Genomic DNA, 17,074 nt, shown 5'->3' on the forward strand with positions numbered 1-17,074 from the left:
CTGCAGCTCAGTGGGAGTCAGACCCAGGTGACATCTGTGTCTAGGGGGCAGAGGGTGTGGGGGCCTCAGTCATGCCCCACGAGGGGGGTCTGTCACCCATACCTCGGGGCCCCTGCTTCCCTGTCCCCTGTCCGCAGCCTGACCTTTCAGACCCAAGCCGACACCCGGCGACCCTGGCCCTGCTGCACCCTCCCTGGCCTGGGTGGAGACCCGGCCCTGGATGGGGTGGAGTCTGCCTCCTTGTCCACACCACAGCCCATCCTGCTTCCCCCAGGGGCTCCAGGGGACACCACTGGGCCCAGCTCTGGGGGGCTTACTAAGGATTGGGGAGGAGGTAGAGACCCAGATCTCCTAGGCTGGGGTCCGTTCCTCCAGATAACCTGTGAGGCCCTGGGATCTGGGCTAGGAGGCTGGGCCTGGGTGGTGAAAGGCAGCCTAGAGAGGTGAGGTCCAGCATCAAGGGGCAGGGGGGTCTGGAGAAGCCCCCAGGGAGTCACACAGGTAGGGGTGGGGGCTCTGCTTATCTTTTAGAGCAGCACGTTGGGGTCTGCAGTTCTGAGGCCGCTGGCTGCCTCCCCATTAAGACATGAGGCAGCTCTGCAGGGGACTGGCCACCTACTCCAGCAGGCAAATGAGGCGTCCTCAGTGGATGCCCACAGTACGAGGGGCCACAGTTCAGAGTGACCAAAAGGGAGGGACAGAGGGCCCCAGCCAGGACCTGCCCACTTGTCAATGGAGACCGAAGGACCCCAGGGTCTGATGGGAAAACAGGCACCCCCTTAATCTTCCTGGGCTCAGGCCTGGTGGTGGCCCAGGGAGGGGCAGGGCCAACCCTGATTGATTGAGTCATGTCATCTGTTTGGGGGAGGGGCGTCGAAGGACTGACGGGTACACAGAGAAATAGAGAAATATGCCAAGCTCTTTCTTTTTTCTTTTTAAATCAGGCATTTATAAACAAGAAAGCATACATTAATTACATAAAAATAGTTTTCGAATAGTAGAGTAAGTCGTCATATTGTCATTAGCAGCAGCAAAGGAGAGAAGGGGACGGCGATGCGGACGCTCCTGGCGGGCACCAGGGTGGAGCTGTGGTTTTTTTCCTTAATTGAAAAAAAAAAAAAGTGTCGTTTGTGACTCCTGACTTAAAGCAAGAACAAGACAGCCCCCCAAGCCCGGTGAGCAGGCATGAAGGACGGGTGGGGTTGCCCAGGAAGCCGGTGGGCATGTTCTTCCTCTGTTAGAAACAACCCAGAAAATAGGACAGCTACCAGTAAGGAGAGAGTCCCAGGGGAGGACCCACCATGTACACGTATGATACACGAGTGTAAGAGGAAAGAGTATTTACATGGTCACTTTGTACATTGGCGAGTTCTGTACGAAAAGCAGGACACTATGTGAGTGAGTTAGCTGCTCCATAGATATGAATGTTATTGCTGTTGTTTTTTCCCTTCGTTAAAAATCTTCTTTCAGCATAGAAATAATGAGTGATTAAACTGAATACACGGTCATTCTGGTAATGGGTATTACACACGGGGAGAGTCAACAGCCTACGGAGAGATGCCTCTTCTGAAAGAAATGCAACTGCAGCTGCGAGGCAGGAGCCTGGGGACCCTGCCCCCGAGGTGGGGACGGGGACAGACAGCCCCACGCCGGCCTCGCCCACGGCTGCCACTGGCTCTGGCAGGTCATGGGACCCTCACAGTGGGCCTGGGGTGGAGGAGACGAGGCTGCCCAACCCCACCGCCGTACCTCAGCTCTTCCCGGTATCAGGTATCAGGGACCAAGCTGGATGGTGGTGGGGCAGACCGAGCTGATGGTCAGATGTGCAGGTGAGCGGAAGGGAGGTGAGGCGACACATTGCCCCCACGCGCAACTTGGAAAAATGTGTCTCCCTCTGGAGTCTAAAAACTCAGAAAGTGAACGGAGCAAACCCGGTGGCCTCGGGTGGCAGGTCCCGGGGGCCCTGCGACCTCACTGCAGGTTCAGACGGCGACAGAGCACAGCCGCACAGAAGCACACTGACACACTCAAAGCTTTGCTCCAACTAAATCATTTAGTTTCCCTTGAAGAAATGACTGGAAAACACAACTCTGGAAAAACAAGGGTAAACACAGCATTCTGAGTGTTGCGTGACACAACCGACCCTCTACACGACACGGTAATAATGCCCATCGGTGGATATACGTATGGCAGAGGTTTCAAAGTCCATGCATACAGATTTAATAACTGCAAAGAAAAACAGAAGCAAAAAAATTTTAAAAAAAGAAAAACAACCAAACGCACGCTGCATATACACGGTGTCCCTTTTGCATTGCACTTTAGAAGGGGGGCTGGCAGCACCCAGCCCCCACCCAGCAAACCAAGGGCAGAACCCCACCACCGGCGTGGTCACCCGAACTCTGCTCTACTCGGCGGCCATGGCACCACCTCCCATGGCCACAGCTGCCAGGTGCTGGGACGGACGCGGGCAGAGGGTTCTGGTCAGGTCTCTCCACGTAAATAAATACCATGATTTAGATCAGGGAGCCCCCTGGTCTACTGGGAAATCATTTTTCAAGCTTGGGCATAAGAAACCTTATACAATTCGCATACAGTTGAGAGTAAACGCGATTATTTGGAATAAATGCAGGTAACTCATTGTGATCATGGCAGATCCAACAGCTACTGGAGACGTATTCTGGGGGAAGAAGACGAGTCAGGGTTTGCTGTACAAGACGCTGGAAGGCACAGAACCACCCCCCGAAGTTCAGTTTTTGCGTTTTCGTTTTCGTGTGATTCCCTTGTTCAACCAAGCACCAGAGGGGTTTCTAGACACTCGAGCACTTAGGATGTGGATGCTCTAGAAATCGGTTTGCAGTATCTGAAAGTAAAAACCTCAGTTAACTGGGGAATAAAAAGAGAAGGGGAAGGTTTTTGACAAAGTGCAGTTCTAAGTATACGTTTAAATGAACGAACGAACAAAAGGAAAAAGAAAAACTGAAATAATGCTGTGTTTGTTGCAATGCTGCAGCCTCGGCCCAAACAGAAGGCGTGCCGCCGGCCAGATGGAGGGGCGCGAGGAGGAGGGCGCGTGCCCGGCCAGCGCGGACCCGCCTCCGCCGCCCCCACAAGCACCCCTGCAGATGCCTCTGTGGGCCACCAGCTGGACGGAGGGGCGCGTGGAGGAGGGCACATGCCCGGCCAGCGCGAACCCGCCCCCGCCGCCCGCCCGAGCACCCCTGCGGACGCCCCTGCGGACGCCCCTGCGGTGGCGGTAGGCGGGTAAGGTGGCAGTGTTCCAGCTCGCGTGCGCGGCACTCCCCGGGTCCTCCCCCGACAGTGCGGGAGACGGGTTCTTGTCGCTGAAAAAATAGACTCTGGAGAAAAACCCTTCCTGTGGTCACGCGGCCGCGGGTGCAGACGAGCTGCGATGGCTTCGAGGGGCAGGACGGGGCCCCAGCTCCCAAGTGGGTCCTCGGGGGGCATCACGTGTGGGTGGGGCTTTTAAAAGTTAGTCATTAAAAAACGTGTTGATTTTTCTGAATATCAAGTCTCCTTATTGGTTTTAAATAGCTTATAACAAAAGTGTAAATGTTAGAACGTTCCGGCAAGCGGAGGGCCAGCCACAACCACCGAGCTGCCCTCGTCTCTGGGGCAGTTGGGAACCGGCTTGCACGCTTGAACTTGGCCAGTAGAAAATTTTGCAGTGGATTCCAAAAGTATGTGGTTCCAAACACTTGCTTGGTTCTAGGCACAGTAAGACGTTGTGCTATAAGGACTGGAGGGGGGCGTCCCGCTGGCACGGAGCCCCAAGCCCGCCGCCCGCCCGCCCTGCGGCATCCGCCCTGCACAGCAGACAGTGGGTTCGGCTAGGGCTCCAGCTCGGCCGTGCTCTCGCCACCTGCAGCCTCGGAGTGGGGCCGCGGCCACAGCTGCTCCTGCAGCCCCTTCACCACCTTCTCCAGGTGCTCCCGGGCCTCCCGCTCTCGCAGCAGGTCAGCCCGCAGCTGCTCACGATCGGCCTCTGCGTGCTGCAGCTTCACCTGCAGGTCCTCGATCTGAAAGGGACGCCTGCATTAGCCAGCTGCTCCCCACCCACCCTGCTGCTGCCCTGGCCCCAGGCTTACCCTCCGGCCATCACACACTCGCCTCCCATGCCACCCACTGGACCTACTGGTGAGCTCGGTAGAAGGACCAGCACCGTCTCCAGAGACCCTGAGACAGGGGACGACACCCACCCCCCACCCCTGGGAGCCTGCTGCTCAGCCCCGGCCCCAGATGGCAGCATGGCCAATGGGGACCGGCTAAGACATTCACGGGCATGTGAAGATGAGCTCAGCCCTCCTCCAGGACAGGAGAGTAGAGCCTGGGGCCACACCACCACCCCATGGAGGACAGGCCCAAAGCCGAGCAGCTCCCCACACCCAGACGGCCTGGTAAGGAGGGGAGGGACCCTGAGATGTCAAGGGCGCGCCAGCCACCTCTGCCTCCCGCAGTTCCCTGCGCACCTGGGCCGAATACTTGGCCCGCAGGCGGCCAGCCTCGCAGCCCTTGTCACACACGCGGGCTTGCCGTGCCTGCTCCAGCTCCCGCTTCAGGCGCAGCCGCGCCTCGTTGGCCTCCTTCATCTTCTTCTCGTTCTCCGCACGGAGCCGCTCGATCTCCTTCCGCAGGCTGCGCTTGGCCTCCGTGGCCTCCCGCAGCTTCTCCTTCTTGGCCACGCGCAGAAACTCCAGCTCCTGGGGTGAGGGGCCAGCTCAGGGGCGCCCCCACCCCAGGCCTCCCCAGCACCCGCCCGCCCCATGGGTCCCTGTCCCCTCCGAGCACTGCCCACAGCCCCCGGAGGTATCCTGAGCCGGGAGGGGCTCACACAGGTACCGCACCATCTGAGGGCCCCAGAGGCCCCACGGCCAGATGGAGAGGAGGTGGCCCTTCTGGGGACTCAGCCCCACCCCTGCAAACATTCTCATGAATATGCATGTGGGAAATCACACCTCCAACCAGAACCAGGGAGACGGAGGGGTGCTGAGTGAGCAAGTGGTTGCAAGCTGGCTCTGGGGCTGGCAGGGCTGTGCTGAGCAAGCCCACATGCCAGACACTGGCTGAGGTGTGAGAGCAGAGAGACCAGGGGGCCCAGGCCACAGAGCCCTGGGTGACAGCCCCGCCCTCCCGGTGCTAAGGACTCGTTAATCAAGTCAGGTGGGCAGGGGAGGCCAGGAGGAGCCTCTTGGAAAGGAAGTAAGTGGCCCGGGGGAGTGGCCTGGGGCCCAGTGTGGGGACGGGTGTGCAGCGGCTCACCTGGTGCAGACTACGCTTGGCCTGCAGGGCGGCACTCAGCTTCTCCTCCTGCTTCACACGCATCTTCACCACCTCGTGCAGGAACTTCTCTTTGGCTTCCTTGGTGTCCAGGCCACCCTCCAGGGCCTGCCGCAAGTGCTCCAGCTCTGCCTCCAGCCCGCTGCTCGGGGTGTCGGTGGGGGCCGTGGCATCGGGGGCGGCAGGGGCCGCGGGCGGGGCAAGCAGGCCTGGGGAGCTCAGGTCCTTGGCGGAGCTGGATGAGGTAAAGGATGGAGAGGACAGCGAGGACAGGGAGGAGGTGACTGCAGAGACAGACAGACGGAGACACAAGTTAGCAGAGCGTCCTCTCCCGGGACAGGACTCTCCCGGGAGGACCAACTGCCCCCAAGAGCAGAAGGGAGTGGGCACTCACACTCCTCTCGGCTCTCCACCTCCACCTCGGCCTCCGAGTCCTTGTCCTCCTCGGGGGCAGGCCCGGGTGCTGGTGTCTCCGGGGCTCCAGGGGTGTCCGCAGGCAGCTTCCGCTTCCGGGGCTGGATGCAGGCGGGGAGGGGCTCAGGGGCCCGGGAGACGACCGTGGCACAGGGTGGGCTGCTCACTGCCTTGTGCTGGGCTGGCGGGGCCAGGGCCACGTTGGGGGCCACGCCCGTCTCAAAGCTCTTGTAGGAGTAGAAGCTGTGGGGGACACAGCAGGTGCTGGGTCCTTGACAGCTTCCCCGGCCCCTGCACGCCCCCCACAGCAGGGCCTGCTCCCACAGAGAGTGTGAGGGAGTGGACACTTCAGCCTGGGGCAGCTGGAACACGGCCCCCAGCCACCGTGCGTTGGACAAGCCACACCAGCATTATGTGCCACCAACTTTAGAGCACAGAAAATCTAGACACCCTCCCCCACACCACCAAAGGACCAGCACTTCTGCGACTGCCTTACCCGGAGAGCTGGGGCCTGACACAAGGCCTCCAGACCACCTGCCCGCCAAGCTCAGGGATGATTAAAGCGGGAACCTGCTTCTCTGGCTGGTCTGCAAGCCCCGTGGGTCACGGCTGGTGGTCACGGTGGGAGGGTCACTCACCTGTCTCGAATCAGGGCTGGGAGATGTGGGGAGAGCTCTTTGTCACTCGCGGAAACCGCAGGGGACCAGGGTCGGAAGGCGGAGAGGCGCTGGCGAGGGTGGACGCAGCCCAGGCTCTGTGGGAAGAGGGGCTGTCAGAGGGGTGCCCCAGGCCACCCCGCCCCCGCCCCGCCTGCCAGTGCCACGCGCCACACCTTGCTGGAGGAGCTGGCCAGGGTCCGCAGCCAGCCTGGCTGCTTGTCCTTCTCGGAGGACGTGGGGTGCTGGGAGGGGGCGTCATCTGCTTTTCTTACGGAGGCCGGTGGATCAGAGACCTGTGAGCGACACAGAAGTTCCCGCTGACACGCTGGGTAGGACGCAGCCACACATGAGGCATGTCCAGGGACACGCAAACCCCTCAGGCACACATTGCATGGTGCGCCTGGTCCCACACGGGCCTGATAGCTGGCAGAGGCCAAGGACCCACAGCACGTTGGCTCAGAAGGGACGCCTGCCCACCCCAACTCGGGCTGACAGGTCTGGAAGGGGCAGAGGCAGGCAGGCTCGCGGGCTGAGCACAGGGCCCTGTTGGGGTCGCCCAGAGCTTTCCAAGGCCGTCACATGTAGTGCCCCCAGAGCCCTGGGTTTCACCACATGGTACTAATTTTAGAAACTTCTTGTGGGGCTGGGCCAGCTGCATGACGGGTGAGCAGAAAGCTTGGGCCATGCCCCGTCCCTGCTGGAAGGAAACAGTCCCAACATGAACTGAGTGCACTCAGCCCGCTGAGAAAGCCCCTGGACGTCCCCAAGTCTCGTGTAGGGGAAGGAAGCTCAGGACATACGAGCCTTGTGTCTGCTGGATACTGTAGCTGGAGTGGCCTCCAGGGCTGGTGTCCAACTGCCCCCTGCCTGCTGGCCCCAGGGAGCACCTGGAGAGAATACCGAACCCCAGAACTGGCCCTGAGGGGCCTGCGCTTCCAGGGCTGTGGGGGAGGAAGTGGTCAGTCAGCTGCCGGGTCAGCAGGGTCATCACAACAAAACTCAAGGGACGGAACCAACTGGGTGCAAGGCCGCCAGGGCAACAGAGCCCACACTTCTGGGTGAATGCACGGGCCACTCCCAACCCCACAGCCAAGGCTCCCTAACTCCACTCCAGGAAACGCGGAACCCTCAGGCCCAGACCCGTGGGGCTGGACGGCATGCTCTGGCCTTGGTCCCAGCACAGGGTGGCTGCCCCCTCAGCCTGCCCACCCAGTCCCTGGGAGACTGGTTGAGGGTCCTTCAGACAGCGTGGACAGACAACTCAGATCTGAACACACCTGGTGCTCTTGCTGGGGGTGGTGAAGGGGAAAGGAGCTGGGCAATGCCTGGGGGCCTCCCGAGCTTGGTGCATAGTGCTGGACTGGGCGCCGCCCGCAAGGGTGGGGCTTCCTGTCTGAGCCGAGTTCTCACGGGAGAGAAGCCACAGCGCCCTGCCGGCTCCTCCAATTCCGAGAAACCTCAGGGAGCCCTTGTGGGAGGTGTCAGACGACCCGGGCCGCAGGCCACCCCCATGTGGCCAGCAAGCCCCACCACACAGCGGGGGCAGCTTCCTGCTCGGGAGAAAGGCTGGAGCCTCCTGCCCCCCGCAACCTGCCTGAGCCCTGGTCCACCCGGGATGCAGGAGCTGAGCAACCTTGGGGACTCTGTCCAAGGAAGCCCAGTGTGCTCTCCACAAAGTCCAGCTGGCTGGTTATGGGAATGAGGAAGCACCAGAGGAGGAGGCATGGCCACCAGGGCCCGAGGGAGTGACCCCTCTTCAAAGCCCAGGAAGGATGGGTCGTGGAGATGGCATAAGATCGGAGACACAGCCATGTGTGCAGTGATAGCTGTGTGGCCATCTCTGTGAGGGGCAGAGCCTGTGGCCTCTGGCTCCTGACCCTGCTGGGCCCTGGAATCCAGGACGCACTCAAGCAGCCTCTCCACACTCCAAGATACACGTCCTGCCTGACAGAGAAGCCTGTGGGGACAGTGCAGAAACATGGGTTCCAGGAGAACCCCCCTGGTGCCACAGGGAGCCGCCACCCGGGACTGCTCAGCGGCCACGCCTGTCTGTCACCGTGGAGCCTGTGCATCACCCAGGGACCTGCATACGTGTGCATGATCTGGGGTAAAACGGGAGGTGACGTCACCCCCATGACCTTCCTGTCCTCCCAGGTCAGAGGCCCCAAACCGTGGAGCCGCCGCATATGGGTGGAGCAGGGTGTGCACGGCTGCTGAGGCCGTGGCCACCGCGGAGGGCAGCACAGGGGGCAACAGGCAGAGCAGGGGTGGCTCCCGGCAACACCCCTCGTGCTCACAAGGGCTGTACTCAGTGTCTGAGCCCCAGAGGTCCTGCAGGCCAGCTCAGCCAGGCAAACCTGGGGTCCTCTCTGCAGGCAGGGGGCTCCTGGGGGAAAGGAGGGCTTCGGACTACCGAGGACGAAGCTGTCTTGGGTTTTCCTCCCTGGGTTCTGCACTGTGAACACCGGCTCCACACTCCATTTCCTAGGCCCCACCCTGTCCACCTTAAACAGAAAGAGAAAGCGTACATGAGGGAGGAAGGAAGAGAACATTCCCGACACCGGCCGGCAGCACCGGACTAAGGCCAGAGCACCCAGTGCGAGCTCTGCACACAGGGGCGCTGACTGGCCCATCGCCCAGGCCCCTGGCTCTGGGGTGACCGGGCAGTGCAGAGGAGAGGCTCTCTGACCAAAAGGCAGAGCCAGGGCACCAACCTGGACAGGCCGGAGTGAGAGAAGCCCAGCACAAGGCAGGACCAAGCCCAAATGGCCCCAGGCTCTGGGAGGAAGATCAGACTCTCAGCCCGCACATGGACACGAGGCAGGGTGGAGGGAGATGCTGCCGGAGTATGGCACAGTGGGGCGGCACAGGGCCGCGTGCAGCATCCAGAGACCACCCAGGTGGCTGCCTGGCGGGAGGGTGGCCACTTGGGGTCACCTCCCCGCCCAGGTCCACAATTTCATCCCCGAGCCCTTGTGGGATGTGCGGGCTTTGGGCTGAGGCCCCGGAACATGAGGTGACCGGGCTCCACCTACCCAGGCAGGCACTATGCTGCCCTGAGAAATGCCACCCAAGTACAGCTGGGCATCTGTCCAGGGTGCCTGCCCAGGACACCCTGGGTGGTCAGGATGTAGAGACTCCTTGCACCCTCCCTACGGGGGCACATGCCCCTGGTCACAGTCGTGCACACGCAGAGCTCGGCGGGGAGGCCGCATGCACAGACACCCAGAAAAGAGCAGTGCCCCCCATCCCCACCCCCGAGCTGGGTGGGTCTGCTCTCTTCAGCACAAAGGTGTCCCCTCTGGCCTCAGGGCCTAAGGCCAGGATGCACGCTGCCCTGGGTGCTCTGCAGGGCTGAGGGCAGCCAGCACCCACACACCCTCTGGTCCAGCGGCACCAGGCGATGTGGCTGGGGAACCCGGCAGGAGAGTCTCCGACGAGACCTCCACTAGGGATGAGGAGCACAACCTGGACGGAAGACCCGCCCCACAGAGAAAATGACACTCGGCTCCCTGGACTCCTTGCTAGGGGCAGAGTTCTGCCATTTGGGGACCAGGCCCAGGTGAGGGTCTAGCTAGGCGCTGCACTCAATCAGGGAGTGAAACGCACCGTCCAGCCGCCAGACCCTGGTCATCAACTGATTCGAAGGACAATATCAGCCTTGCTGTCAACCACCTGACCCCCCCAGACTCATTGCCTGCGCAGCTGCCCTGGCCGAGCCCCAGTGGCACAGATGTCTCCTACCATCAGACACTGGAGGACTGTCAGCCTCTCCCCAAAGGCAGCTGCACTTCTAGACAGACACCCAGAGCAAGCGCCACAGCTCAGCTGAGGGCCGTGTCCCAATACGGCTGGTGTGTGTACACAGCCTCCAGGTGAGCAGGAAACCCCACGTGAAGCTCACATGAAGCTGGGCGTGCCTTCCAGACACACCAGCTCTGCTGTACAATACACCTGCCTGCACCGTCTCCACCACCCTGTCCATCAATCTGCTTCTGCACCCTTTCATCAGGCGGCAGCTAACATGGAGAACCTTACACCAGCTCAGAGAAAACCTGAAGGTGAACCGTCTGGAGAAACCAAGGCTCTAAAGGGGTGAGCCCCACTCCCACGAACTCCCTAATGATGCTGAAGCACAAGGAAGCAAAGGTGAAACAGCAAAGGGGGAATCCAGCAGAATCAGAACGTTTGTGCCTGAAAGGACACCAGCAAGGAAGTGAAGACAGCCCACAGAACGAGAAAGACTTTGAAAACAACCCAAGTCCGGGGAGAAGGACTCGAACAGGCGTGTCTCCACAGAGGACACAGCCATCAAGCAAGTGAAGACACTCAGCGTCTCACACTAGGGCGATGCACCTCACAGCCACCAGGATGACTGCAATCACAACCAGAAAGCATGTGTTGGGAGGCAGGAGAGAAACAGGGAACTTGTGTGTTGCTGGCGGGGACGTGACCCAGGCAGCTGCGGCACAGCTGAATGTAGAACGACCCCGTGAGCTCGGTAAACACCCAGAGGACTGGAAAGAGGGGCTCAGCCTGGGACCAGAACCTACAGGAATCCAGACAAAGTACACCCACATGTGAATTCACAATCATCTCAATAGGGAGAATTTAAGTAACCTGCCAAGTGCCCCTCACACTCACGAGGACAGCTGGAGCTGTTTCAACGATGAATGATATGCGGCATCACTGGGGAGGACATGGAGAAACCAGAACCCCGTGCTACTGGAGGGGAACAGTCAGACTAGCAATTCCTCAAAAGCACAGAATAGCCCACGACCCAGCAATGCCACTCCTGGATGGACACGCTCAAGATAAATGAAAACACATCCACAAAAAATGGGACATGTATTCATAGCAGCATTGTTCCTAACAGCCAAGGAGTGGAAAGTCCCACATGTCCATCAGTGGGCGAAGGAGTAAATGAAACGTGGTCCATCCATCTACACCAAAGAGCACCCCTTGGTCCCAGTGAAGTGCAAGGCTCTGACATGTGACACCAAGTGGCCCAGCAAGAGGAGCAGACCCAAGAGGCCACACTGTTCCGGCCCCATTCTCGTGGACAGTCCAGAACAGGCAGATCTGCAGACAGGAAGTGCACCAGTGGGCCCGGGGGCCCACGGGGCACAGTTTCCTTCCGGGTGATGCAGATGTGCTGAGACTAGACACTGGTGCCTGAGCATGGAATAGTGCTCTCAGAAAGGGTGGACTTTATGGCACGTGAATTACATCTCCATAAAGCTATTAAAACTACCTATGAGAAAAATGAAATGAACTGTTGGTTGAAAAGCCAAACCACTGAGGATCAACGGTTCCTGACTCACCGTCCTTCCAGCACAGGACGGAGCAGGACGCCCGAGGAGCCACTTGTGGCTGGCCCTGGAAGAGGTAATGGCCCCATGCCCACAGGATCACTCTGACCCACAGGGCCCAGAGGGCGTCAGAGGTCAGGGAAGGTCTTGGTGGGACTGGCATCCACTTGGCACCTGGCTGGGCAGCCAGGGCATGTCCAGGACAACAGCATGGACCTGGTCAGGGTTCTGAGGTGGGGGTGGTGGGCTGCACACAAACGCAGAGGCCAGGCACAAGGGGTGGCCCCTAATTCCTGAGGACCCCCAGATCCCCACCTCCTAAACCCTGTGGTGGGCAGTGGGCACCCCAGGAGCCATGCCCACCATGCAGGGGAAAGTCTCTCAAGAACTCATAACCTCAGGCCTACACAGACCCCTGGGAGGAACGGGGTGAGAGGCAGCACCACACAGACGCCCAGACTCTGCAAGAAAACGGCAGAAACACCCAAATAAACCCAGCCTGAGAGGAGTGGACACAGGGAAACCTCGTGTGAACCGGCCCCAGCTCTGGGCAGGCACGAGGGCCTACTATGCTGGACTCTCCTGCCCAGGGCGGCCAAGGGCCCAATGGGGCAGGAGGTCAACCCTGCTCCAGCAGGTGGACGACCTCCCTCACTCAAGACCACAGCCAGCCCTGCCGTGCCCAGAATGCCCCCATCCGGGGTGGGCACAGCAGGGAACCACAGGCTCCTTCCTGCAGGGGTGCCCACCCCAAGGGAGGGCAGCTGCAGAGGACAGAGTGTGGCCCCTGGGCGGACACGGGGCTCTGAGCTACCACGTCCCACCCAGGCTTCAAGACTAAGTCCTGCCAACAGCACCCAGGTCTCCTGAGGGGAGCTCTCGGCCCGGCGCTCCGGACCACCATCTCTAAGTCCACCCCAGGGCTGCGTCGTGGACAGTCCAGGAGATTTTACAGTTCCAGAAACTGCCAAGCTATTTTTGTAAGTACCATTAATATTTTCCACGTGATCATTCATGTTTCATATTACGCTTAAATTAACCTATTTTCTGATTATTGTGGTACAGAGGAAGCAGATTAAATTTGCAAGACAACCCCAAACCCCAAAATGAAGTGAAAATAGCAATTTTACAGATTCACTTTGATTTTTTTAAATTTAAGTAGGTCATCTTTTCTGTTACTTCCACATCGTTGATGAGAATAAGTTAAGACTTTTCTAATCAAAGTCACTGCCCCTCCCCCACGAACCAAACCTCAGCAGCTCTCGGCTGGCAAGGGTGGGGGCAGGGGTGGGGCCTTCCCTCCCCAAGGAGCCCTGGACACCACTCAGAAGGAACCCTGGGCAGGTGCACGGTCTGGCAGCCCCCGAGACGGCCACCCAGCTGCGGCTGGCGCCCCTCCATGGAGACTGTAGGGGGGTGGGGGAAGGGCTCGGGGGTATGTGTCCTTGAACACCCTGGACGTCTGTCCTGACCACAAGAGGCCTCTGGTGCCCTAGTCTCCACACACCACAGCCCTGCCACCAGCCCCGTACCCGGCCGCCCACACCCGCCGCCCCTGAGAATCAGAAAGTCAGGGAAAGTCCCGCCGGACCGGGCAGGGGGAATGGAACCTTTCTTTTCCTTCGCAGTCACTGGAAAGTAACCGTAAAAAGACTTTCAAAAAACCCCAAAGAACCAGAACCCAAGAACAATGAAGCTGTTTTGAAAATCCACGGTTCTTGTTTTGGGGCTTATTTTACTCCTACAACACTGTTCTTGGTTTTAAAGGGTGGTGAGCGCCCTGACTAGCCAGTGTGGAGTGGACGCAGGCTCTGGCCCCGGGAGAGGGAGGGGGACAAACAAGCCTGTCTACCCAGAACAAGAAAGGAAAAGCGACCGCCCTTCCTGGAGGGTGACTGAGCCCCAGCCTCACCAGAAGAGAACAGTTCACAGGGCAGGAGGGGGGCTGGACACACTGTGGTCCACGTGGGCAGCCCTGGCCCCACCAGGCCCTCAGGAGGCTCAACCACTCTCTTGACCCCCAACAGGCCTCTGACACAGGAACCAGGATGGATGCGTGGGTGCCGTCCCCTGATGAAGGCCAGGCGGCTGCTCTGCAGGGTCACTCCCCCAACACCTCCTGACCTGGGCCCGCCCCCCAGCCGCTCCTCTCACACCAGCATCTGCCACCAGGGGTGCCATGGCGCCTCACTGCACCCACGGCATCTCCCTTGAGGCCCGAGGGGGTGTGGTCCCCGCCCCGCTCTGCTTCCACTAGCTGGCCTCCTCCTCCTCAGAGCTGCAAGCTCTGCCCAGCGGTGGCGCTGGGCCACCCTCTGCTCCCTACACCTACAGAGCACCCCAACATGCTCCTGGACTCACAGGGGCACTGGCCGTCAGGACAAGGTCAGGGCACATGTGGGGGAGCATGTGTATACGTGTGTGTGGGCACCTAGGGCATACACGTAGCCTGCACATTCTCATGTGTAATCCATCAGCTGCCCCAGGTGAGAGCCTCAGAGAGAGCCCCAAGCAGGGGGCAGGTGGGAGTCAGCTGAGGGGATGGAGTCAGGAGGGGGACAGGCGAGGCCCAACAGGCCTTTCCCAGAGCAGAGCCCTAAACCCAGCAGGCTGGGGGCCGGTGTGTCTGGCTGGCCCCGAGACAGGGCCTGGGTGGAAGACAGCCCCCCGCAACTGGTCTTGTCAGTCAGACACTGACCCAGATGCTGACTGGGGGCAGTGGGGCACTGCTAAGCCACAGCGTCAATGAAAATGGGAGCCACACGCGATGAGAGGCCACTGGGACCCAGCAGCCCGCCTCCTTCCAGTAAGGGGTCTTCCTGCTCCTCCAAACGCCAGCCTCATGCCCACTGAGGCCCTCGGACTTGACCGGCTCCTGAGCCTTGGATGAGAGCAGAGCAGGAGGGGGCCTGCCGAGCACCTGGGGGCCCAGGGAGGATGAGGCTGAGGACTGCTCAGAATCCTGCCAGGGAGTACACACGATCAGAGCAAGCAACAAGGGTTGTGTCCCCAGAGGCGCCTCCACCATCTCACCCATGACCCATTCCTGCGGGAGGGGCCACCAGGGCGGCATGGGCAGGGTGGGCAGCACCAAGTCCCTCCCTGTGCGATGGCAGGAGGATTGGGAAGCTTGGCGTCGGGAGGAGGTGACATGGTGCAGGGGCCGGCTGGTTCTGTGGTGGAGGCTGGAGTAGCAAGAGCTCCATGCCCGGATCCCGGCCACCATCTGTGTCCTGAGGGCACTGACATGACCCCCACTGGTCAAGCACGCCCTGACCTCTGAGCCGGCAGGTGTGACTCCCATGTTCAGTTTACTGTCGCACAAGCACGACTCCAAGAAGGAGACCTGGTGCTGGGAGAGGGCACTCGATGGACCCTGAGCCCCCAGCTCAGTGCATCCTGAGAGGCCAGAGGGAAACAGATCTGCTGACCAGACCTGCTGATCGTGCAGGAGCTGGCAGGGGCCTCAAAGACACAGTGGGAGTGAGAGAGGGGGAGCCTTGCTCTCCAACGACCCCCTCACTCCAGCTAGCCAGGCTCCCTGTTGTCCCAGGAGGCCCCATGTGGATGAGGTCCACCACCCCACACCCCAACCCACTGAGGGGAGCCCCTTGCTCAGGCCCCACTTTCCAGCACCTGAAGTCCATGGGGGCAGACCTGCCTACCTCACAGGGACCACAGAGCCTGCGCCATCCTCGGGCGGACAGCCCACTAACAATGTTCTCAGGGTCCGAACCGCCCATGTCAGGAGATTCCTGTTTCTCTCCACATCAGGATTTCTCCTGTCCAGGAAACACGCTCCCCGTCTTCAGAGTCTAAGCAAAAACACCCATATGTGGTGTCCACCCAAAGGCCGCACGAGGCCCATCTCCACACAGAACGGGGCTCTGCCTGGCTCTCTGGAGCCTGACGCCAGACTCCCATAGCGCCCCGGGGCAGGAGGCCGGTGGAGAAGGAAGCCCCAGGAGGCCCTCCCAAGAGCCTTTCTAACCTGAGGACGAGACAATGGGGCTGGATCCCAGGTCACACGACGGCCGACACCCGGCTGGCGTCAACTCTGAACAGATTCTCGGCAGATGAAGTCCATCGGGAAGACAGCGCGGGCAAAGAGCGAGACAGCATGAGATCCCAAGGGGCTGGGCTTTCCTTCAGACAGAGGGGGCCACTCGCCCCCTACCCCGGCCGAGCAGGGCGTCCTGGCCTCTCGCAACCACGTGGGGGGAAGGAGACCGGCCTGAAGGAAAGCCGGGCTCCCAGATTCTCATCGGCCAGCCCTCCGCTCCTCAGAGGGTGGCAGAAGGAGCTGTGGAGGCCCCCCGCCCGCAAAGCAAGGACAGAACTCGAGAGCCCGCTGCAGCTCCCCACACATCCCTCAGACGCACCCATCTGCACTGCACAGAACAAAGAGGAACAGTAGAACTTAGAGCGTTCTACTGCTCTAAGAACGGTAGAACTTAAAACATCTTATTTTTCTTTATTTGAAATGGTGTTAATTAGCAACAAAATCCCCCAAGACAAGTCTGTCAGAGATTTTAGCCCTTTTTTCTGCTTCCCGGACAAAAGCCGAGTTACACAGCAGGCCAGAATCCGCAAGACACATGGTCCCCTGGACCTGCCAAGTGCGTGACTGCAGAGGCTCAGCAACGGCTGCTCACGGTCCTCAGGGACCCGGGGTCAAGGGCTCCCCCAGCTGTGGAGCGCAGCCTTGCGAGGGAACTTGGAAACTGCTTTCTAACCAGTTAAGAAGAAAGATCCTCCAAAAGAAGAGTTTTAAAAGCCCATCTGTTAATGTACCCCAAGTGCATGCAGAGGGCTGGTGACGGTGAGGAGATGGAAATTCACAGTGGAGGTGGCTCAAGCCTGCAGAAACCCCAGGCGTCTGAACCACAGCACGACACACCATGCAGGCCGGCCACCGCGGCCCAAACACAACACAGAGCCAAAGGGCTTTCTGTACTACCAGTTCAAACAACAAAACAAGTCCCTTCTTTTTACTGTTGGGGATGCTTTTGTCCAGGAAAGTACACAAACATGGGCCCTCAAATCCCCGGTCCACGCTGACCACTGACAGAGATGGAGTCGGAGGACCCACGTGGAGTACCCACCCCACTTTCGGCCGCAGTGGCCACAGCCCCTGGGTGGGTGTGGCCTGTCAGGCAGGTGCCCCCAGAGGAGGGCGGCGGTCTGCCCCCACCTATCCTCCTCTGGGCGCAGGCCTCCTGGGGGAAGGGAGGGGAACTCGACCCAGCAAGAGACACACAGCAAGGCGGGGGAGGTGCAGCTTGGCCCCTCACCCACACCTGCAAGCAGCACAGAGAAAAAGCAGGGTGACCCGGTGCTGAGGAGGCTGCGGAAGGGCAGGTGTGGGCGGTGGGGCCAGCGGGATTGAGTGGG

At 60.3% G+C, this 17,074-nt stretch overlaps 1 protein-coding gene and 2 non-coding genes across 3 annotated transcripts in view; 1 reads left to right on the forward strand and 2 right to left on the reverse strand.

The window, feature by feature from the left end:
• Window positions 1-901: 901 nt before the first annotated feature.
• Window positions 902-17,074, reverse strand: part of SKI (SKI proto-oncogene) — a 58,075-nt gene continuing 41,902 nt past the window's right edge. The window contains exons 4-9 of the mRNA XM_010813430.4: window positions 6,542-6,661; window positions 6,348-6,463; window positions 5,690-5,952; window positions 5,278-5,579; window positions 4,488-4,718; window positions 902-4,037 (exon numbers count right to left, since the gene is read on the reverse strand). Coding sequence (XP_010811732.3) covers window positions 3,849-4,037; window positions 4,488-4,718; window positions 5,278-5,579; window positions 5,690-5,952; window positions 6,348-6,463; window positions 6,542-6,661 — 1,221 coding nt within the window. The 3' untranslated portion in view covers window positions 902-3,848. The remainder of the gene's footprint in view (window positions 4,038-4,487; window positions 4,719-5,277; window positions 5,580-5,689; window positions 5,953-6,347; window positions 6,464-6,541; window positions 6,662-17,074) is intronic.
• MIR11974 (microRNA mir-11974) lies at window positions 5,952-6,016 on the reverse strand. Its single transcript, NR_162247.1, has one exon. It is a non-coding gene; the product is annotated as a microRNA mir-11974 (primary transcript).
• MIR2896 (microRNA mir-2896) lies at window positions 15,718-15,774 on the forward strand. Its single transcript, NR_036363.1, has one exon. It is a non-coding gene; the product is annotated as a microRNA mir-2896 (primary transcript).

The sequence above is a fragment of the Bos taurus genome, chromosome 16 (assembly GCF_002263795.3).
Source record: "Bos taurus isolate L1 Dominette 01449 registration number 42190680 breed Hereford chromosome 16, ARS-UCD2.0, whole genome shotgun sequence".
Taxonomy (NCBI): Eukaryota; Metazoa; Chordata; class Mammalia; order Artiodactyla; family Bovidae; genus Bos; species Bos taurus.